At 38.8% G+C, this 24,123-nt stretch overlaps 2 protein-coding genes across 2 annotated transcripts in view; both read right to left on the bottom strand.

The window, feature by feature from the left end:
• LOC102441818 (ras-related protein Rab-11B) overlaps positions 1-700 on the bottom strand; it is a 12,996-nt gene extending 12,296 nt beyond the window's left edge. Inside the window, exon 1 of the mRNA XM_023753567.1 lies at positions 650-700. The gene's annotated coding sequence lies outside the window, so the exon portion shown is untranslated. The remainder of the gene's footprint in view (positions 1-649) is intronic.
• A 1,123-nt stretch (positions 701-1,823) lies between these two features.
• RBM17 (RNA binding motif protein 17) overlaps positions 1,824-24,123 on the bottom strand; it is a 34,313-nt gene continuing 12,013 nt past the window's right edge. The window contains 11 exon segments of the mRNA XM_014455535.2: positions 1,824-2,388; positions 2,515-2,587; positions 3,706-3,726; positions 3,728-3,805; positions 4,293-4,366; positions 6,248-6,399; positions 10,395-10,536; positions 11,916-11,972; positions 14,693-14,790; positions 17,089-17,255; positions 22,577-22,693. Of these exon segments, the coding sequence (XP_014311021.1) occupies positions 2,285-2,388; positions 2,515-2,587; positions 3,706-3,726; positions 3,728-3,805; positions 4,293-4,366; positions 6,248-6,399; positions 10,395-10,536; positions 11,916-11,972; positions 14,693-14,790; positions 17,089-17,255; positions 22,577-22,693 (1,083 nt within the window). The 3' untranslated portion in view covers positions 1,824-2,284.

Here is a 24,123-nt window from a genome sequence, read left to right on the forward strand (position 1 = left end):
CTGCACACATGTGATCCTACTACAATACATGCCACTATGGGATGACAAGGTCTCTGCATCCACTGCCCAAACACTAAACTACACTGTGCCAACCCTGGCCAGTATGAGAACAGCTCCTGTACAAGCTCTGCTCCAAGCTGAAGCCTTGGGGTGGCACATCTTATGTAATAAAAAGCTAATATGCAAATTGACCAAACGGCAGAACAACCAGTCGCTAGGACACGCACTGACATCCAGGGGGTAGATGCTCAATGCAGGTTGCTCCGCGGCAGCAATAAGGATGTCCGACTGCCGGCTTAGGCCTGCTCCCCGAGGCTCTTGGACTGCGAGAGGGCGCAGGCCATGCTGAGGGCCCCCCCGCCCCCAGTGCACAAATTTTGTGCACCGTGCCTCTAGTCTGATATAAAGAGCCCAGGACACAGTGCCTGCCTTAGCTTTGAGACACACTGGCAAAGCAAGTTTCTAGTCTCTATCTTAAGGAAGGGAGTGAATACAGTAAACTCCCCAAACACAGGAAAGGCTTCCAGAAGATCACAGGTGGGCCAAAAAGGACTAATGTCCATTACAAATTAATTTTTAATTTATGTTGGAATTTTTATATTGAAGTTAAATTTGAATTTTAGTTAGCTACTAAAACTTGGTTACTTGCATTTTATTTCTCTGGTTGTTGTTCATGAGAATGTTGGGGAAAGCCACCTAAATGCAAATGAACAATGATGTTATTATGCAACAAAATAATAATTATGCAGATATAAAAGGTAGTTTGGAACTTATAGTTTAAGAACATTAGAGTTTATACAAATTAAACTAAGTCATCATAATAATCATGCAGCATAAGCACAGTTAGGTACTTGTAAGCCAAAAAAGGCATTATTCAGTAGCTAAGTCCATAGGTAGACCCATTCAAGTTTCAGGGCTGCTGTTGATTCTTTAGTATTCAATTATGTAATCCTTTTATGTTTTAATCTTTAACCCAAACTTATAAAATATGTGCATTTTTATCACAAAAACCAAGTATCAATTAAATTGTACTCAGTAAAGTAATACCACAAAAGAGAAAACATTATTATTTTATTTCTGTTAAAATAAAAACATGAGAAAATCCTTTTTTAAAAAGGGTCAGAATATTCCTTAGGTCTTCAAACCAAGTCCATGGAATGTAAAGAAATGTTGAGTGCTTTCTTTCCCCAAAGGGTCACAATAACCTAGAGAGACAACATAGGTGCACGTCCTTTAGCAATATTCAGGCAAGCAAGGACCAGAATACAGGCACATGTATATTCTGGAAACACTTCCTGCTCTAGCAATGAACCCCAGCACCAAATATTTTTGTCCTTTTTCATAGTCTTGTTAATTTTTAAGCCACACATACCACTGTACTTCAATGGTACAATTTTTTATAACTCTGGAATTATATTAATTGGCAGTACAGTTTAAGTAGCTGATGTGGCTGAATTTTATAAATTTTATAAATTGTAAAATACATATAAGAACTAACACTATTGCAAATTTTGCCAGTAGAAATGCGACTCCAAGGAACCACCATTTCCAAAACATATGGGCACACATTTACAATGTACCTCTGAGGTTTTGAATTAACTTGTCATTTCTGATCTTCCCTGAAGACTATGCTAGAATTGCTAGGTTCATGATTTCTATATCCTAAGTCCATCACAAACCCTACAGTCTGACTTAGTTTAATTGAAATGATTCATCCAAACAAGTCATGGTAGGTTCACAATTCTTCAACCGTAGTTCAGGTCTTAAAGACATTTTTCTACGACTGGAATCAATAAGAATTTCTCTGTTAGAGAAAGCAAACATTTTCACCTTTGGCAGACTGCCAAGATGACACTTTATTATAGAATTTATGAAACTACAGTAACTTGCAAGTTTTATTTAAAAAAGAAAACAATGAAAGAAATGCAAAGGATAACTTAATACAATCCCATATCCCAGAACTTTCTAGATATTTTTAGTGCAAGAAATGCTGTATCACTGGAGCACTTGAGAATAATCATGAAATCCTAGCAAAAAAAAAAAAAAAAGCTAATTACCCAGAAGTGGTAATAAGAAAGAGAAACAACCAGAGAGGCACACAGATTGTTTTTTTTAAAAGGATTTTTATACTATATTAAAAAAAAACCACAAAATAAAAAAGGGATTAATCAACATATATCTTAGCAGTCCTTCCAAGAGTCTCTGTACCCAACAACCATGCAGACTGGCTGTCACCTTTTTCTTCTCTGCTTGCAGCTTGTAGCCCGTGCTCTAGTTCTTAAAATCAAACTTGTTCCGCCAAATCCAACACCCTGAATTTATCCAAATTGTAGAAACATGCTTTTACCACCCGTCCACCAAAATACCTCCCATTCAGATCAACGACAGCTAAAAGGCAAACAAAAAGACAGTCAGTTAATACAGATTCTTTTAAGACATTACAAGAACATGTTTTAATTCCAACAAGATCACAATTTCAACTTTTTTATCTTTATATTTAGTTGTACAACTTACCTTTAATTGCTGATTCAACCCTCTCAAATTCTAAAAATATTCGTACTGCTTCATCATCAGGGGCACCAGGAATCTGGAAAAAATTAAAAGTATAATAGATAAATAGGTATTTGAGATATCACTAAATGTGAGTTTTCTTTCGTTAATGATTTGTCAGAATAAGTGTGTCAATTATCATCATATATGAATGAGAAGCAATCAAATACCAAGGAAATAACTACAAATTGACATCAAAAATTTGTTGAAGATCTGTTTATGACAGGCACAGTGTTAGGTGCTGGGAATACATAGCTAAGTAGAGCAATCTGATCTTGTAGAGGTCCTATGCCAGCTGACATGTAAACAAATAATTATTTGGTCAACAAATGGCAATATGATATAGAAAGGAAGCAAAAGTGAGAGCAGATATTTAGAGAAAAATAAAGAAATTATATTGTATTCTAACTGCCTCTCATTATAGGTTAAATTCCTTTGTCATACTCTCTACACCCTGCATATGGGCCCATTCCACCTATGTAAACATGTTTCCTGTTAATCCCCAACATGCCCAACCATTCCATTTTGTAGCCCTCTTCAGTCTCCCAGAAGCTGTGACCCTAATCTGAATATCTTTTCAACCTATCCAAATCCTACCCATTCATTTCAAAGCTCAGCTGGCATCTGATATTGTCACAAAGCCTTCTGTTGTTTTTTTAATCTAAATCCTTTTCTCAACTCCAGTACTTATAGTCAATAACTACTGAATCTAGCAACAAAATATTGTCTATTTTTATATGTGTTTGTTTTGTTGTTTCAACTGAACATATCACTGAGAGCACAGAACATCCCCAATGCTCTCAATACAGTATGGATATATGAGAGGCACTAAATATATACTTGTCAAATGAATAAAACCAAAGGCATGTCCAAGTAACTAAACTATTGAGCATACTATAATCAAGGTCTTTAATCACCAAACTAAACCTCAATCATAAAATGAAATGTTTATTTCTTCTCCAAATAAAATTTGAAGTCCTTCTTGTCTTCATGTTTAAAATTTTTATAATTAAATAAGAGAAGTATAACCAACACCTGTCACCTCCTGTAGTAAGACAATATGTTATTTAAGCACAGCACATATCTCTATTTGTAGAAAATGTTTTGTAACCTGTCAATCACAACAGTTTATAAAGATCTAGAAAACTCTCTTACTTCAAATATCACACATTTTCCCAACTTTGCCATATTTTTCACACTCTTCCTTGGTTTCAACTTCCAAGTCTTCATCTACCTCTCCTGCACCAACCATGTTCTATAAACAAAAATAAATAAATTCAAGTATCAAGTATAATTTATTAATATATAAATAAGATGTATAAATAACTTTATGGTAGTAAATGTTCTCCCTCTCAAATAACACAATGAAAATTTTCACTCCTGTAGTCCCCCAAAATTATTTCTTAAAAAGACAAAATAAAAATATACACTAAGCTCCATAGACTTACAAGAGCAATTATGCAACCATCAAAATGCATAAATTAAGATAAACATCTAACAATTTCAAATATTTTAAAGTAATCACTATTGTCTTAAATATTATCTTTAGCAAAGAAACATTAGTAAAAAATTCTATTAGTCTTATGTGGAGTCTATCCAAAAGTATCATTTGCAGAAGTATTCTTTTCAGTTTTCTTTATCCATTATGGTATCAGTGGTGCTGAAAGCATGCAGGGATAGGTTAGGGCAGAGTGACACATAAATCAAGGTGGACAAAAAGGTTGCTTCCTTCTGCTTCTTACCCTTAGTAGGACCACTTTAGTAGGACATTTAAGTATTTCAGTTAATGGATTTGAATCTGACTTCTTGGCTGCATCTGTAGGAAAACAAAACAATGAGATATAGATATGTTAGAGCATTGAGTTCAAGTTACAATGAATAATTTATTTTTAATAGCAACCTTCTTATGTCCTAGAGCAGGGGTGGGCAAACTTTTTGACTCGAGGGCCACAATGGGTTCTTAAACTGGACCGGAGGGCCGGAACAAAAGCATGGATGGAGTGTTTGTGTGAACTAATATAAATTCAAAGTAAACATCATTACATAAAAGGGTACGGTCTTTTTTTTTTTTAGTTTTATTCATTTCAAACAGGCCGGATCCGGCCGCGGGCCGTAGTTTGCCCACGGCTGGACTAGAGTCATCTATGGGATAATCATCTATGGCTGAGAAAAAATATAGCCCTATCTGTAATGGAAGCATATGCTTTGCTTTGGTATAGGTTTTTACTATAATTTCTGGACATTTTTAGTTTCCCTGGATACCTACAATTTTCGCTTAGTTCACTTCCTAAGGGGTTGACAGAGCACATCAATCCCAACCCTTACAGGTGAGAGTCTTGGCTTGGGAAGTGGCCAAAAGTCACTAGTCCAATATAATAAGCAGGTAATTAGCCTGCCACTGGCTGCCTAATTGCACATATTCCCACAAATCAGGACTCTAGGCTAACTGGCTACTTACTAAAGCAGTACAAAAATAAAACACCAACTAGGCATAATCTACCAATAAGAACCCTTACAAATTGGAAAATAGCAAATATAATCACTAATATATTGTACTAGAGGCCTGGTGCACGAAATTCGTGCACGGAGGGGGTGGGGTCCCCTCAGCCAAGCCTGCACCCTCTCCAATCCGGGACCCCTCGGGGGATGTCCCGGGGATCGGGCCTACACTGGCAGTTGGACATCCCTCTAACAATCCTGTACTGCTGGCTCCTAATCACTCACCTGCCTGCCTGCCTGGTTGCTCCTAACTGCCCCCCACCCCCTGCCGGCCTGATCACCCCTCAATGCATCTCCATGTTGGCCTGATCGCCCCTAACTGCCCCTCCCCTGGCCTGGTTGCCCCTAACTTCCCCCTCCCTGCCGGCCTGGTCCCCCCCAACTGCCCTCCTCTGCAGGCCTGGTCCCCTCCAACTGCCCTCCCCTGCAGGCTTGGTCGCCCTTAACTGCCCTCCCCTGCTGGCCTGATCTCCTACAACTGCCCTCCCCTGCTGGCCTGATCACCTACAACTGCCCTCCCCTGCCAGCCATCTTGTGGCTGTGGGCGCCGCCATCTTTGAGGGTGTGGCAGTCAATTAGCATATTCCCTCTTTATTGGCTGTGAGTGCCGCCATCTTTGAGGGCAGGACAGTCAATTAGCATATTCCCTCTTTATTAGATAGGATATGGCTCTGTCTTTCATGCTATAAACACATAACCATGGCCTCTAGGTGGTTTGGCTTAGTAGATGGAGCATCGGCCTGAGACTGAAGAGTCCTGTGTTCGATTCCAGTCAAGGGTACATGCCCAGGTTGTGGGCTCAATACCCAGTGGGGGGCATGCAGGAGGCAGCCAATCAATGATTCTCTCTCATCAATGATGTTTCTATCTCTCTTTCCCTCTCCCTTCCTATCTGAAATCAATAAAAATAGATTTAAAAACAAAAAAATTAACTATGATCTTATCAATTTAACAAGATTCTTTGCCTAGTAGAAGTAGGCATGAACTTATTTTCTTGAGTACTGTTCATTTTCTGCCAAAGTCATTGTCTTTTCTCCTATGGGCCTTCCTATCTCTACATCTATTCTGAACAAATAAAGATGAAGAACCACAACACAGAATTGGGATGCATCATAATCAGGAATTCTCTTATTCTATTCAAGAGGGCCAGTCCTCTGCCTCTGGACTGCATCTCTCACTGCTTCTGGGGAGGACTCACCTTTCTCTGTGACTTCGCCCACAATGATCTTGCCTCCTCGCTTGCTCGTCTTCTCCACTGACAACGCCGTGCTCAGCCCTTGCTCGTGTTTACCAAGACCTTGGCCTTCCCGAAAGCCATACTTCTGCATGATTTTATGTGCTACTGTGCCACTGGGAGGAAGAAAAGAGAAAGGTCCTTTACACTTAAGGTCATCAGCTATAGCATAAATTGGATTTTACATCTTAACACTTGGAGTGCGGGTGAATTTCCCGCCAAAATATAAGATGGCTCTGTCTTTTGGTTTTGTTCCATCCACCAAAAGGGTGGATTACAAACAAATATTTGGTAATACGCAGTTACAATCGGCCCGAGTTTACACGTTTCCCGCACTCCACCGCAAATCTATATGAACCGAGTTAAAGAAGGCTCCCGCGGAGTATGCGCAATTCACGCGAGCCGACTTAACTCGTTTCCCGAACTCCAAGTGTTAACTCTTTCTGGAAAGGAGAATAGAAATTCTACAAGGGCTTCGATGACATCACACATAATTAACAACGGGCCATTAGACGAAGTTGTGGGGATGTTCAGAATGAAAGATATATACTTTTTTTTCAATCACAGTTTGTACTTAATATTATTTTGTATTAGTTTCAGATAATACAGCACATTGGTTAGACAATCATGTACTTTACAAAGTGGTTCCCCGGAAATTTTCAGTACCCACCTGGCACCACACATCATTATTACAATACTAGAGGCCCGGTGCATGAAAATTCATGCACTGGAGGGGGGTCCCTCAGCCTGGCCTGCCCCCTCTCACAGTCCGGGAGCCCTCAGGGGTGGGAGGCGACCCGGCGATCAGGGGAAGGTGACGCCCCCATCATACTCTGCTGCTGCCACTGACAGCAGCACAAGCCTCTGCCAGCCCTGGTTACCTGAGCCTCGGGCAGCCCTGGGCAGCTGGGGGGCTGAAGGGACTGAGGGACTCGGGAACTCAGGAGGCAGATGCACGGCAAGTCCGAGCATATTCCCTCTTTATTGGCTGTGGGCACCGCCATCTTTGCGACGGCGTAAGGGTCAATTGGAAAAATTCCCTCTTTATTTCATAGAATAGGAAAATAGAGACAAAAACTTCTATTTAAACTGAATGATTTTCAGTTGAGGGCGGGTCTGAGGGGACTGGGTGCCGCCATCTTTGAGGGTGTGGCAGTCAATTAGCATAGTCCCTCCTTATTGGCTGTGGGTGCCACCATCTTTGAGGTTGTGGCAGCCAATTAGCATATTCCCTCCTTACTGGCTGTGGGAGCCACCATCTTTGAGGGCGGGACAGTCAATTAGCATATTTCCTCCTTATTGGCTGTGGGCACTGCCATCTTTGCGACAATGTGAGGGTCAATTAGCATATTTCCTCTTTATTAGATAGATTATTGACTATATTTCCTGTGCTGTATTTTATATCTCCATAACTATTTTTGTAACTACTAATTTGTACTTCTCAATCCCTTTACTTTTTCCACCCGGTCCCTTCACCACCTTCTCTCTGGCAACCATCAGTCTGTTCTCCATATCTATGAGTCTGTTTGTTTTGTTTATTTATATTGTTCTTCAGATTTCATTCATTGATGTATGACCACAGTTTACTTTTAAAATGTGCCTGTCAAGGAAGCATAGAGAATCCCAAACAATGTGAACCCAAAAAGGTCCACACCAAAGAACATCAAAATTAAAATGCCAAAGATTAAAGACAAAGAGAGAATCTCTAAAAGCAGCAAGAGAAAAGCATTTATCTACAAGGGAGCTCCCACAAGACTGTCAGCTGATTTCTCAACAGAAACTTTGCAGGTCAGAAAGGATTGGTAAGAACTATTCAAGTGATGAAAAGCAAGGATCTACAATCAAGATTACGCTACCCAGCAAAGCTATCACTTAGAATTGAAGGACAGATAAAGAGCTGCCCAGACAAGAAAAAGCTAAATGAGTTCCTCACCACCAAACCAGTATTACAAGAAATGTTAAAGGGTCTTGTCTTCTTTCAGAAGAGGAAGAAAAAAAAATCAAAAATATGAATAATAAAATGGCAATAAGTAAATATCTGTCAATGATTAGTTTAAATTATAAAAATCTTGCCATCTACAACATGGATAGACATATAGGGCATTGTGCTAAGTGAAATGAATCAGACAGGGGAAGACAAATACCATATGATTTCACTTATATGTGGAATCTAAAGAACAAAATAAACAAGCAGAACAAACATACATATAGAGAGAGAACTTTTTGCCAGATGGTAAGAGATTTGGGAGGATGGGTGAAAAAGGTAAAGAGATTAAGAAGCACAAATTGGTAGTTACAGAATAGTCATGGAGATGTAGAGTACAGCATAAGGAATAGTCAATAATATTGTAATAACTATGTATGGTGTCAGATGGGTACTAGATTTTTTTGGGTTATCACTTAGCAATATATAATGTCTAATCACTGGGGTGTACACCTGAAACTAATATAATATTGTATGTCAACTGTAATAGAAAAATAAAAATTACTTAAAGCCATAAAAATTTAAAAATGTGCCTGTCAAAAAAGGATAAAGTTTCATGATGAAAATGATTGCATTTTTCTAAATAGTACAGTAGAGTTTACAATAACAGATTTTATATAGAGGTCATCTACTTAATCGATGGGAAAATAAACCGAAGCCCAGGTTAGTCAACTAGGCTAGTTTAAAGTTGATTAGAAACAAAAGCAAGACATAATATTAGAAATTATTTCTATAGGTATTAACGGTAAAATTGAAATTGGGACCCACAACTTGTACTTCTCAGTCCACTGCCCATTCTCTAATACTGTAACTTTTAAACTGCACTTAGAAATGCCTCACAGGTCTTAAGAGTGTCCCCAATGCTTGAACCACAAAACCCTGCTTCAACTAGAATTACACCTACATTACTTCATGTTTATGTGATTTCCTTTAAAATTTCATTTGAAACTGTTCTAGGGCTAAAAAGAAAAGACTGAAACGGCTGAATTGTACTACACTGCATCTTTCTTAGGCATAGAGAATTACTATTTAAAACGTGATTCAGCAAAAAGTCAATTTTTATCATCAGCAGAAAAAAAAAATAAGTTTCATGTCTATCCACCTTCCAGCATACATTTTAGGGGAGCCCAATACACCTATTTTAAAATGATGGGGACTGTTCAATAGGGTAGCTATTAGCCTTGTGTGGTTATTGAGCACTTGAGATGAGGCACTACATTTTCAATTGTATTCATTTTAAGGTAATAGCCACCCGTGGCTAGTAGTTACCATAGAGAACACAAGTCTGGGATACCAAGGTCAGAAAGTCAAAATCCTCTCGCAGTGCGGGAACCCCAACCATCTACTCTCTTGACTAGTCACCTTTCAAGGGCTCTAAGAATCAGAGTATATGCACATAGACAAGGGCAGATCAGTGTGATTACTATGGTCACAGCATTTCTATCATAGGCAGTGTCCTTCTAAAGGACACAGAACAAAGGCCTTAGTGTAACACAGCTTCATTTGATAGTCTCTCATTGCATGAAAGAAACAAAGTAAACATAAAACGTTGTTTTAACCAAAATGTATGGCAAATCCAGTGGGATTTTAAATTCCACAAGCCATAGTTGAAAGTCAACCTTAAAATTGATTTTATATGCAGGCAAACACTCTAATTATAGTTTGAATGACTAAGTTTTTAGACCAAAGGTACAGAACCATGACCTTAAAGCAAATGGCTCATTTTATATATATATATAAAAAAAGATGTCATTCACCCTTTGGACATAGTATCAGGTGTAATTCATAAGCCATATTTTACTTGCAAATGTTTTGAAAATACATGTAAATAATTATGAGAAACTGTTCCTACCTAGAGAAAATAATGTTCAGCAATGAAATCATCCGAAACTTACATCAGAAGACTTTGTTTTGTACAGAATATGATAGCATTGTGCTGCAATACCCTCCATATGACTCAGATTCTCAAGAATGACATTGTGTGACTGAACACACCAAGCATCTTCCTACAACTAGAGAACGCCCTCACTTTCAAACAAACTGCATCTACTGAAAGGGCTGCCAACCCTTCACAATGAGTCTCGTCCTTCTTACACCTGCCAAGACGACAGCACTTGGAACCATTACCCCATGTTGGCGAGGAAGGAGTTGCCAGGGCCCGTTGGAGATCTGGGTCTGTCCTGTTCCTCATACACAGGAGGAGGAATGGCAGCTTTAGAAGACTGTGAGCGAGGTCTTGAATCCTCTTCATAAGGAAATTCTCGGGGTACTATTTGATAAAAATAAAATAGGTTTACCAAAATACTACAAAAAAATCCTGAACTGCACTTGTATAAATCAGTTATTTTGAACTAATTTAACTGACATTTTTAGTTTACTATAAGAAGGAAAAACAAAACCCATTGTACAGCCTCTACATGACTTTTTAAAATTATAGAGGTACGTACTATTTTTCTAATTTTAGCTTTGTTCCAGCTATTATCTCAAATGTCCTTTTTATACCTTACTGAAATGTTATCCTTTAAAAGTGCTCTAAATGACAATTTTTGTCTGAATGCTTAAGAGTTTTGTATGTTCCAGATAGATCCAATCAAAATCTCTTTTGATTCCCATAGTATCTTGTATACCTGTCTTTGGACTCTAATCTATTTCATTAGCGTAGCATAAAATAAAGGTCATTGAGGTTATGGACCATGTACCAGACCAGTGATTTTCAAACCTAGCTACAGCCGTGATTTTCAACAAGGAAGCTTTAAAAAAAACACCAGACTGGTTTCAATTGGGTTTATGGTTTGCTAGGTGTTTTTACACAAAAGGTATTTAACAAAACTTTTAAAATTATCTTCTTTAAAAAGATAACATAAATAGTGCAATAGGTATTTCAAAGCATGAGGGATGATTATATTTTCTTGAGATAGTTTAGGTATGGTCCAACCTAGAGGATAGGAAAATGACCTAGATGATACATCAAAGTTCAATTCCTAGAACAGATCACTGGGAGGAGAAACGGTGGGTGGGTGTGTTCTGGCAATGTAAGTGAAAGCACACAACCTGTGAGATGAAATCAAAACTAATGGCAGAAAATCTAATCAGGAAGGCACTGCCACCTTGTGGAAGTCATGAACTTAACAGCCTCTAAACCACTGTTTTAGCTTAATTACAAATATGAAATGTTGGAGAAGACAAAATGAATTTTAAAAAAGCAACAGTAGGACGAGAAGAAATAAACCAAAGAACTTATATACTTATATGCATAGCTCATGGACACAGGCAATAGGGTATTAAAAACCTGGGGTGGGGGATAAGGGGGTAGGGGCTGGGAGGAGGGGATAAAAGGGGGTGTGATGGGAGATATCTGTAATACTATCAGCAATTAAAATATATATTAAAACAACAACAACAAAAAAGCATACCACTGTATAAAAATCCAAGTCTCAGAGCCTGGCATTAAAACTTCTAAAGTACAAGGAATGAAAGGGAACAGCAGCCTCAAGGACCCACACTGGGCATCAGGGTTCAGACCAGAGGATAGGCTTTGGGGCAATTTCCCTTTACAATCAGGAAACCTGGCTGATAGAAGCTAAGACTGGCCATGGCTGGGTTAAAGATTTGTATCAAAATAAAAGGGGGGGAGATATAGATACATACACTCTTTGTCTTTCTCTACAAGAGAAGTGGGTGGTGCGATGGCAGCTCCGCCCATACCTGCAAAAACATAAAATTCCACTGATTAAAGGAACATTTCAGATGCCAGACTCTCAAGGACTATGATATATACCATTTGTTTCCGGGGCTGACTGGCAAGACCCTGAGCGATGGATAAACGATTACTCTGACACACATTTCTGTGAAAGAGAGGGCTAAGGGACTGCTTGGCTTGAGAAACCAAACAGCTCTGTTCGCCTGCCTCCTTAGGCTTTTATTGTAGCCACAGCTTGAACTAAAATTAACTTCTAGATACTATCAGCAGGGTAAGTATCTTTGAGAAAACACTTGCACCTGCAGTGTCCTTTAAGCAAGGATGGCTAAAGACTAAACATAAAGACTCCAGTAAAACACCTGGGGGCTCAGACTTATTTGGAAAAGTCAAGGTAGGGTCTGCCACCTTCGGTAAGGTCCCCCTAGAGGCCCCTGACCTTTCGGAGATTCTTCCTTACAGACTTTCCAAACAAGTCCTGTGCTTCCCCACAATTTGTCATATCACACAAGGAAGGGAGGGAGGGAGGGAGGGAGGGAGGGAGACAGAACTGCTACTTCATCCCTCCAGCTAATATCTAAAGAACTTAATATCTGAATCTAGGATTAAAAATGTAGAAAACTGAAAAACCAGACAAACACAATTATTTTTTTCATAGCAGAAATTCAAAAGCCCTAGAATGTAGTTAATAAATGAATTTTAAGATAAAAGACCATAACCCAGAGAATTAGCAGTTACTTAAAAAATAGTAACATAGTCTGGCCAGTGTGGCTCAGTGATTGAGCTTCAACCTATGAACCAGGGGGTCGGGGTTGATTCCTGGTCAGGGCACATGCCCAAGTTGCAGGCTCAATCCCCAGTAGGGGCATGCAGGAGGCAGCCCATCAATGATTCTCTCTCATCATTGATGTTTCTATCTCTCTCTCCCTCTCCCTTCCTCTCTGAAATCAATGAAAATATTTTTTTTTAAAAAACAACAGTAAGACCTAGATGATTTGGCTCAGTGGATAGAGCATTGGCCTGCGGACCAAAGGGTCCCTAGTTTGGTTCCGGTCAAGGGCCCGAGCATGTACCTTGGTTGCAGGCTCCTCTTCAGCCCGGGCCCTGGTTGGGGCACATGCAGGAGGCAACCAATTGATGTGTTTCTCTCACATCGATATTTCTCTCTGCCTTTCCCTCTCTCTTCCACTCTCTCTAAAAATCAATGGGAGAATATCCTCAGGTGAGGATTAAAAAAACAACACACAAAACCAACAGTAATACAACTATTTACTGAGAGGATGTTAGTCACCAGATTCTTTGTTTGTGAATCCTCATCTGAGAATATTTCTTCCATTGATTTTTTAGAGAGAGTGGAAGGAGACAAGGGGGAGAGAGAAACACACACACACACACACACACACACACACACACACATCAACTGGTTACTTCCAGCACACGCTCTGAATGGAGCCAGGGATATGTGCCCTTGACTGGGAATCGAACCTGCGACCTTCTGGTTCTCATGCTGACAGGACTGAACCATGCTGGCCAGGGCTAGTCACCAAATTTTTTCATATACATTATCTCATTTAGACTTAATAACCTTTGAATTAGGTATAAATGTGTCCATTTTTCTTTCATAGGAGAAAATGATCAGAGGAGAATTAGTGGGCAGCGGTAGGTAGCTCCCAGTGATTCCAAGCTTTCTCCCACAATACAACACACTCCTGGAACTAAACAACTATTTGAAAATGTAGGTACTTCTGGTTTCTATAAAATCTGTTTTGTGTTGTCACCATTCCTGCTCGTTTCCTGGACAGAGAATGGTGGACACAAACAAGCCAAAATAACTCCATTTGCTATCTGACAAGAATGGAGAATATAAGGAATTTTTCATTAGGTATAAGCCTTAACATATGTATTATAACTTAATCACCAATTAAATAGTCCAAAAAATAAGATGTAAACAAACAAACAAAACTGATTACAAAACCAGTGCTGCAACAGCGTGAAATGTTTCACACAAAAAATTCCTCCAAAGCCAGCGTACATGCATCATGATTAACAGGCCTGGATTAGACAAAATACTTAAGGAGAAATAGGAATAAAATCTTATATTTCTTTTGAAATCCTTCTTATCATTTTTTAATCTTGCCAAGTGATTACTGATTGATTCTGAGATTAGCTCTAATGAGTTTAGTATGAAAAATTCAGGATGATTACTAAACATTTGCTACTAATCAGGTTAAAATATAAACATCACCTGTTATCAGCAGTACACATAATGGACATAATGCCATCATTTCCCTACTACTCAATATTAGCTTCTGCTAATGTTCAAGAAATTAAATGGCCTTCACAGAAAAGGCATACCTCCTTACAAAAAGGACAGCCAATCTATAAGCTGAAAAAATGAGACCAGTAAGTATTCAACCTATATGCTGGACTCTAAAAACGTTAATAAAAACCAAACTATGCTACAGGTAAGGAAAAGTATGTGTATATATATTTCAAGATATGCTCAACATATCTACTTAATAACTATTAGAAAGTGGATGGGAAGCTCAAAAGAGAATATATGTAAAAACGCAATATAAATTAAGACTGTATACAAATGTGGATTGCTGGAATTCCAGAGACAAAATGACCTAAGTCAGTGTCAACTGAACCATAACAAACTGAATATGAAAAGCAAATAGTGGAATTGCACCAGGTTGGAAACATAATATTTATGTTCATGCCTTACTTCTTTTTCTCCTTTCTCGCTCATAATCTTCATCTTCATCAGAATCTGGATCTGGTCGTCTTGAAAACCCACTGGCTTCATGTCTGTCTTTACGCCTCCTGTGATAATAAAAGAACCCATATTCATTACAGATGAGCTAAATTAGAGATGTGAACTCAAGGACATCACCTTGACTATCTTGGCTAGAAAAATACCCAAATCCTCCCTTTCACACTAAACTATTAATGGAAGGAGGGGAGTGAGCGAAAACAACTGATTGAAAACTACAGTAGCACAAGTACGACAAGTGAGAAAAACCAGAAGATGAACTGAACACATTTAATCCTATATAATAAAAGGCTAATATGCAAATTGTCCCCTCAACCAGGAGTTCAACCAAGGGGCAGGGCCAGCCTACCAACCACCCATGGCCCCTCCCCCCAGCCAGCCCAGCCCGATCGACCCCAAACTGTCCCCACCCATGCACGAATTAGTGCACCAGGCCTCTAGTAGGTATATAAGTAGCAACACAAAAGTTTACTTGGTATTTGCCTCTTTCAATTTTAAAGCATATCAACATAGGTAATAGTTTAATAATTCTAATTCTCTAGAACAGCAATTTTCAACCAGTGTGTGAGGAGCACACTGGTATACCACAAAAAAATTTAAAACATGCAATACCTGACTATTTTAGTCAAGGGCACTAACCTCTTTTCCCTTAGACTGTCAAAAAAAAAAAAAAAATGACAACACAACAATAGTCTGGTGTGAGTGAATCAAAATTATACCTATTGTTTTTTGTCAGATCAGCAAAATATATATTTTTTTGGTGTGCCACAAAATTTTAGTAATTTGTTTATGTGTGCCATGAGATGAAAAGGGTTGAAAATCGCTGCTCGAGAACATGCCTTCATTAAATGAAATGATTCAATAAATAATGAGAAATACTGTATTTCTATTTTATAAACTATTTTTTCCCTCACACAAGAACTTGTTCATTGATATTTAGAGGGAGAAAGGGATGGAGGGAGGGAGGGGGGAATGACAGAAAGAGAAAGAGAGCGCAAAACATCCATCTGTACACGCCTCCTATACATGCCTCAACCAGGAATTGAACCCACAACCTTTCAGTGTACAGGACGATGCTCCAACCGAGTCACACTGGCCAGGGGATATTTTATAAACTACTTAACAATTAATATGCAATATTTTACGAAGAAGAAATATAAACAAATCCTTATTGCCCATATTTTTATTTATTTGTTTTTAAACTTTATTGATTTCGAAGAGGAAGGGAGAGGGAGAGAGAAATAGAAACATCAATGATGACAGAGAATCATTGATTGGCTGCCTCCTGCATGCCCCACACTGGGGATTGAGCCTACAACCTGGGCATGTGCTCTGACCGAGAATCAAACCATGACCTCCTGGTTCATAGGTCGATGCTCAACCTCTGAACTACTGAGCCGGGCCTTATTGCCCATACTTTTAAAAAACATAAATAAAAGATGCATGTGTTGCCCTAGCTGGTTTGGCTCAGTCGATAAGAGTGTCGGCTTGAGGACTGAAAGGTCCAGGGTTCGATTCTGGTCAAGGGCACATGCCCGGGTTGTGGGCCCGATCCCCAGTAGGGGCATGCAGGTGACAGCCAATCAATGATTCTCTATCACTGATGTTTCTATCTCTCTCTCCCTCTCTCTTCCTTTCTGAAATCAATAAAAATATACATATATATATTTTTAAATGCATGTTTTAAAAAAATTCCACCTGGCACAAAAATAGTTAAAAATATAACAATTTAAGTATTTTATTTTTAGTTTGTGATTTTTTTCATATTGGTATATCAGCTTATTTTTTAAATATGTTTTTATTGTTTTTTGCTTTGTTTTGCTTTGTTTTGTTTTTGTTTTTTTAAGAGAGAAAGGGAGGAAGGGAGAAGGAGAGAGAGAAATATCAACCAGTTGCCTCCCATACACACCCGGCCCAGGAACCAAACCCGAAACCGGGGCATATGCCCTAACCAGGAATTGAACCAGTGACCTTTCTGTATATAGGAGGATGCTCAACCAACTTAGCCACACTGGCCAGGATCAATTTAAGGATTTTGAATAGTTATGACCTTAGAAGAGTCATAGCAGAGGAAAGAAACTATTGCTCAACATCAGGTTGAAGTTGTTCTAAGGTACATTTCTAACAATTCACCCAAAATATATACTTTAAGTTTTCTGCATCTATACATGAAATTTGCTCTAGAGTCGAGACTGTTTTTTTTTAACGCTGGGATGTGACAACTACCAATTTTTAAGATTAACCATAAAAACTAACTTCAGCCTTACAGACAGCAATGAAGTTCATTCATTAACATTCTAATAAATATTTCAAATATAAAATAGCCCTGAATCCAAACAAAGCCTTACTTTTCTCTCTCTTCTATTTCTTTTTGTCTTTCCAGCTCCCGCTGTCTCTGCCGTTCTTCTCTTTGGCGCTTCACTACTTTCTCATAATCATTAGGAAACATAGGATCATATTCATCAGCTAAGGGAATCAAAACTTCTCCTGCAGAAAATCCACTGGGTACGGGATCCTGAGGAAGATAAAAATGCCAAGGTATCATTCTCATGTCTTGAAATTTTAGAATTCAAGTAAAAGAATATGAGGGTTGGAAGGAGACTTGATGACATCTACATGCCTCCTTTGTTTTATAGATGAGGGAACAAATGTCTAAGGAGGTTTAGTAACTTGACATGGTCACACAACTCACCAGGTAGCAGCAAAACCATGATAATGAATTTAGTTCAGTATTAATTCCATAAATATCCTATGGCACTTTCCTCAAATTCCCAAACTGCCACTACTGAAACTTTTAATAATTTTGATTATTTATATAGTTAACAATGAACATTTCTGTTTTTATGTATCTCCGTGAAAACTTAAAAACCAAACAACCCACAAATAACAATCATTCTTTTGGTCATTAATAACCTGAGGATATTTTTCCCATTGATTTTTTTAGAGAGTAGAAGGGACGGGGAGAGAGTGGGGGGAAAGGGGGGGGGAAGAGAAAGAAACACTGATGTGAGAGAGACACATCGACTGGTTGCCTCCTGCACGCACCCCAACCAAACTTGCAACCCAGATACATGCCCTTGACTGGGAATCTAACCTGAAACCCATAGGTGCATGGGCCGATGCTCTCTAATACTGGCCAGGACTTCTTGGGCTTTTTGAAATGCTCTGGAATACATCCCTTCCCTGGGAGGCAGCACTTCTTGTGCTGAGTCTGACACAGATGGATGTCATTCCCTTCTTGTCATCATTAATTTATTTTTACCTATGTTTTTATTGATTTTTTAGCAAGGGAGGAAGGGAGAGGGACAAAAAGGTAGAAACATCAATCGGCTGCCTCCTGCACGCCCCCTACTGGGGATCCAGCCTGCAACCCGGGCATGTGCCCTGACCAGGAACAGAACAGGCGACGACCTCTTGGTTCCTAGGTTGACAACCACTGAGCTCATTGGCCAGGCTCATTAATTTTTTTAAGGTCCACTAAGATCAGGTTCAGATGATAACATTTTGCATTTCTCTTCTAAACATTTAGAAGCTGGAGCTACTTATTCTTTGAAAGAAAAGAGGTAGTCTTAACAAAGAAATCAGAAAGACATAAGGCAGACAGTACAGCTAACTAGAAGATACATGATTAGAAATGGAGCTTTACCCTAGGTTGGTGGTCTTGATCCCTATCTGGTTCTGGGAAGCTCCAATCTAATATACAGTCTAAATTTCCTAAACCTCTATACTTACTTCTTCCATGTTTTCTTAGCATAACTCTTTCTTATTATCTCTAAAAATAAGAGGCCTTAACTGGTCTCAACTAAAACAAGCACAGCCTAGGACTAGTATTTTTGAGTGCCCATTCTACATCTCTTTCAGGAGGCACACTACCCAATACTATCAAAGGCAGAAAGGTTGCAAAATGTATTTCATTTTGAACACAAAACTAATATGATAAGAAAAGCTTTTGCCCTTGCCGGTTTGGCTCAGTGGACAGAGCATCTGCCTGTGGACTGAAGGTCCCGGGTTTGATTCCGGTCAAGGGCACATACCTTAGTTGCTGGCTCCATGGGAGGCAACCAATCGATATTTCTGTCACATTGATGATTCTCTCTCTGTCTCTCCCCTCCCTTCCTTTCTCTCTAAAAATCAATGGAAAATATCCTCAGGTGAGAACTAACAATAACAACAACAAAAAACATAAACAAAAAGAGCTTGTGTTCAATATCAATGGATTTAAATCCAACAATCCTGTTCAGTTTGACATTGTACAATATCACATTATTCCATTGACTTTCTGCATTGTAAAACAAATACTTCGTCATTTCCTTGTAACTAAAAAATCAGAAAACAGTATGATTCGATGAATAAAAGAAGTTAGGAAAATAACTGTAGTCACCTCTGAGGCCCTATCAGAGGAAAATTTACACAAATCTATTAAACATAGGGTCCACATAGGATAATTAATAAATTTGTATTCATATAAAGGCAAAGGCACATGAATAAGATTTCCTTTCAGTTTTTATTAAGACAGAAGAGAAGCTAGTAACCAGCCACTCAACTTATAAAATACTATCAGAAAGTTTCTGAGAACAAATTGTCAATATGAAAGTTAATTCTTTGTCATTTCAAAATTTGAAATAAAAAACTTTTACTGTACAAACCCTGCTAAGTCCTAGCCAGCTTGGCTCAGTGGATAGAGCATCGGCCTGTGGACTGAAGGGTTGCAGGTTCGATTCCAATCAAGGGCATATGCCTGGGTTGCGGGCTCGATCCCCAGTAGGGGTGTGCAGGAGGCAGCCGATCAATAATTCTCTCTCATCACTGATGTTTCTATCTCTCTCTCTCTTCCTTCCTCTCTGAAATCAATAAAAATATAAAACAATTAATAAAAAAATAAACCCTGCTAAGTTTAACAATGAGCCTTCTTCTTTAAATGCTACAGAGAATACAGCAGCATTAGCTGGTTTTGCTCAGTGGATAGAGCGTTGGCCTGTGGACTGAAGGGTCCCAGGTTCGATTCCAGTCAAGGGTATATGCCCATGTTACGGGCTCGATCCCCAGCATGGGACGTGGAAGAGGCAGCCAATCGATGATTCTTTCTATTCATTGATGTTTTTCTCTCTCTCCCTCTCCTTTCCTCTCTAAAATCAATAAAAATATATTTTTAAAAAAGAGAGAACAGCCCTAGCTGGTTTGGCTCAGTGGATAGAGCGTCGGCCTGCAAACTGAAGGGTCCCGGGTTCGATTCCAGTCAAAGGCACATGCCCGGTTTGTGGGCTCAATCCCCAGGAGGGGGCATGCAGGAGGTAGCCGATTAGTGATTCTCTCTCATCATTGATGTTTCTATCTCACTCCCTTCTTCCTTCCTCTCTGAAATCAATAAAAATATATTTTTAAAAAAGAGAGAACAGCCCTAGCTGGTTTGGCTCAGTGGATAGAGCGTCGGCCTGCAAACTGAAGGGTCCCAGGTTCAATTCCAGTCAAGGGCACATGCCCAAGTTGTAGGCTCATTCCCTAGTAGGGGGCATGCAGGAGGTAGCCGATCAGTGATTCTCTCTCATCACTGATGTTTCTATCTCTCTCCCTTCTCCCTTCTCCTCTGAAATCGATAAAAAATATATTAAAAAAATAAAAAACCTTACCAAAAAAAACACACAAAAACACAAATTGGCAATGAAAATGACTGATTTCTTAAAGCCACTTCAGGAAGTCTATCCTAAGAAAATAATTTTACATGCATAGAGCACTCTCTATGGAGATGTGCATTATAGTGTTATTTATGACGACAACATAAAAGCAGGTCTAGATGGTTCTACAGTTAGGAAATACTTGTATAAATTACAATACATTCGCTTGATAGGAATACTTTACAATTAAACATTGGTTATGTCCTGGCTGGTGTGGCTCAGTTGGTTGAGCATTCTCCCCATGCACCAAAAGGCTGTGGGTTCAATTTCCAGTCAGGGCACATGTCCAGGTTGTGGGTTTGATCCCTGGTTGGGGTGCGTGTAAGAGGCAACCAATCGATGTTTCTCTCTCACATCGCTGTTTCTCTCTCTCTCCCTTTCCCTCTCCCTTCCTTTCTCTCTAACATCAATAAAAAAGTATATATTCTTTTTTTAAAAATATATTTTATTGATTTTTTACAGAGAGGAAGGGAGAGGGATAGAGAGTCAGAAACATTGATGAGAGAGAAACATCGATCAGCCGCCTCCTGCACACCTCCTACTGGATGTGCCCGCTACCAAGGTACATGCCCTTGACCGGAATCTAACCTGGGACCTCTCAGTCTGCAGGCCGATGCTCTATCCACTGAACCAAACCGGTTAGGGCAAAAAGTATATATTCTTTAAAAAATTGGTTATGAACCCTGGGCAGGTAGCACAGTTGGTTAGAGCAGCCCAATATGCCAAGGTTCCTGGTCAGGGCACATACTAGTACAAGAATTAACCAGTGAATGTATAAATAAGTGGAACAACAAATCAGTTCTCTCTCTCTCCCTCCCTCTCTCTAAATTAAAAAAATAAATTTAAAAACTACTAAAACTAAAAAACATTAAAACTGGTTATGAAAACTACATAACATGAAAAAATGCTTATTGATTAGATTTTGGGGGGTAGAAACAATATTATAGGTTCTAAACTCAATATGCAATAATAGAAGATGATGAATCAGCTTTTGAGTAGATATAGCTAGAAAAACTTAGGTGTTGAGTTTGTGGGAAAAAAATGTTAAATGACTAAGAACCGCCCCCCAAAGCATTTCCACTGTGGGGTGCTGGTCCCTCTATACAGACTATTAGCCTGTAGTATCAGTTCTTCCAGCCAAGAAATCCTACCAAGAGCTTCAGCTGTGCTGTGCCTGAGAAAAGCAAGTGGGGGAGCAAGAGAATTCCAAACCAGAACAGTCAAAACTATGAGGAGGATGAGAAACTAAATAAAGAAGGGAAGGGGCATGTAGCTGGAACTGTGTCCTTTTTGGGGGGAGGGGGTAGGAAGGGTACCTTGCTAAGAAATAGTCGGCAATAACAGCATATTCTATCATTAACCTTTGGCCATTTCTCATCAAGCAACCTGTGCACCTAGTATATTTAAACCACTGCAGTCATATTACTTGAATGCCATCTATAAAAGAATAATGTGTATATATCTAAAGAGTGGGTGTAATTTTAACTATATATTATGTTTAATTCATTTGCCCCCCATTTTGTGTAGTTTTAACTATGATTTGGAATTATCCTTTTCCAGATCTTCCTCATCCTCACTTAACCTATTTACAGAGCTACACATGTCTGTTTCTTAGTTTTTAAACTTATGCAAAATATAATAAAGGGCAGAAGAATTGTCCTTATTTTAATCCATAATAAAACAATGAATACTAATATTCTTTATGATAGCAAAAACTGGGGGGGGGGGGATTATATATCTAGCATTAAGAAAATTAACTACAGTATACCCTCACAAGGGAATACAGTAAAGCCATTAATATGAACATACAGTCCTATACTTTTTTACAGAGATGGACAGTCCCAATATATTAAGCAAAATAAGCAAATTAGAAAACAACAGGTAGAGGAGGCATAGAATGGGGAGGTATTCCAAAATCTAAAGTTTTTAACTTCTGGGTAGGATTGAAGTCATTTATTTTTCTTTTTGCATATCTCTAGTTTCTGATTTTTCTATAATAAGCTATTTTATTTCAAATAGCTAAATGTTTTAAACTTGATAAGACACAGGTAAAAACTAAGTTGAAAATGATATTGACTAGGCTGCAAAGGTCTACCGAAGAGACTGTGTCCAGCGTGACATATGCATGAAATAAGACACAGCTAGCAGGAAAGGACGGGCTTACCTTTAGGCCAGCTGCTACGTGAGGCGGGGTGTCCACAATCTGCCGGTCATCTGAAGAGCCGCCTCGCTTTAGGTCGATTACCGGGGCAAGGACTGTACTTTGTTTTGTTCTCTGGCTCTAAAATCATTGAAAAACAAAAAGAGTTTACTGAAGCTTCAAATAAAAATTCATACTACTTATAACAAAGTTTTTTTGAGGGGCTGGGGGAGTCTTTGTAATGAACCTTTTGGATACAAGAAAATCATAATCTTAAAATAGCCGTTTAATTCTATTATTACTATAACCACATACTAGTTTCATTGGCTTTTTTTTTTTTTTACACACAAAACAAATTTTCCCCACTGTAAAAGACTTATAGTAAACTTTGTCAGTTTTATTTAAGTTTGTATGTGAAATCATCTCTACAATGGATTCTCCTTTGACCAGGAGGCCAAATCTATAACAGCATATTATGTTTTGACTAGTGTGGATCTTTCACAAGGAATGGATTTTTTTTTATATCCTGGCAAAACATGAGAGTTTTTCCCCCTACCAGTAGAATATAAAATCTTGCCCTACCTGTTTTATTTTGAACCTACAGAAAAAATTTTTTTCTAAAGAAAACATGATCATTCATATACTATCAACCATTGTTAATATTTTATATTTGTTTTACCTTACACCTGTATTTTATGTTGAACCTTTTTTAAAAAAAATATATTTTATTGAATTTTTACAGAGAAGAAGGGAGAGGGATAGAAAGTTAGAAACATCGATGAGAGAGATCAATCAGCTGCCTCCTGCACAGCCCCCAGTAGGGATGTGCCCGCAACCCAAGCACATGCCCTTGACCGGAATCGAACCTGGGACCCTTGAGTCCGCAGGCCAACGCTCTATCCACTGAGCCAAACCGGTTCGGCATGTTGAACCTTTTGAAGACACCAGGACACTATCCTTAATCAGCTAAAATTATGAACATCCTTTTACATAACCACAACACTAGACCTAATAAAATCAATAATACCCTGTATCAATTCCTATCCAATTCCTACTCAGGTTTTCCAAGCTATCCCCCAAATGTCTTCTAAATAGTTGATTTTATTTTGAACCAGGATCCTACCAAAAGTCCACAATGCATTTGGTTTTTAGTCTTCTGATTTAGGAAAATCCTCCCTCCTTGCTGTCATCACTGTAATCATCATTTTTGTCTCCTCTTTTTCTTCTGACACTGTCTTGTAAAATGCTGCACATTTTAAGATCTGTTTGATAAATTCCTGGTGGTGTAGTTTCACTTATTCATCTATGCCCTATAATTATTGAAAACTAAGTTAAGCCCTAGCTGGTTTGGCTCAGTGGATAGAGTGTCAGCCTGTGGACCGAAGGGTCCCAGGTTCCATTCCGGTCAAGGGCACATGCTCAGGTTGCAGGCTCGATCCCCAGTAGGGGGTGTGCAGGAGGCAACTGATCAATGATTCTCTCTCATTGATGTTTCTATCTCTCCCTCTTCCTTCCTCTCTGAAATCAATAAAAAAATATATTTTAAAAAAAGAAAACTAAATTAAATCTTG

This window comes from Myotis lucifugus, unplaced genomic scaffold (genome assembly GCF_000147115.1).
Source record: "Myotis lucifugus unplaced genomic scaffold, Myoluc2.0 scaffold_47, whole genome shotgun sequence".
NCBI lineage: Eukaryota > Metazoa > Chordata > Mammalia > Chiroptera > Vespertilionidae > Myotis > Myotis lucifugus.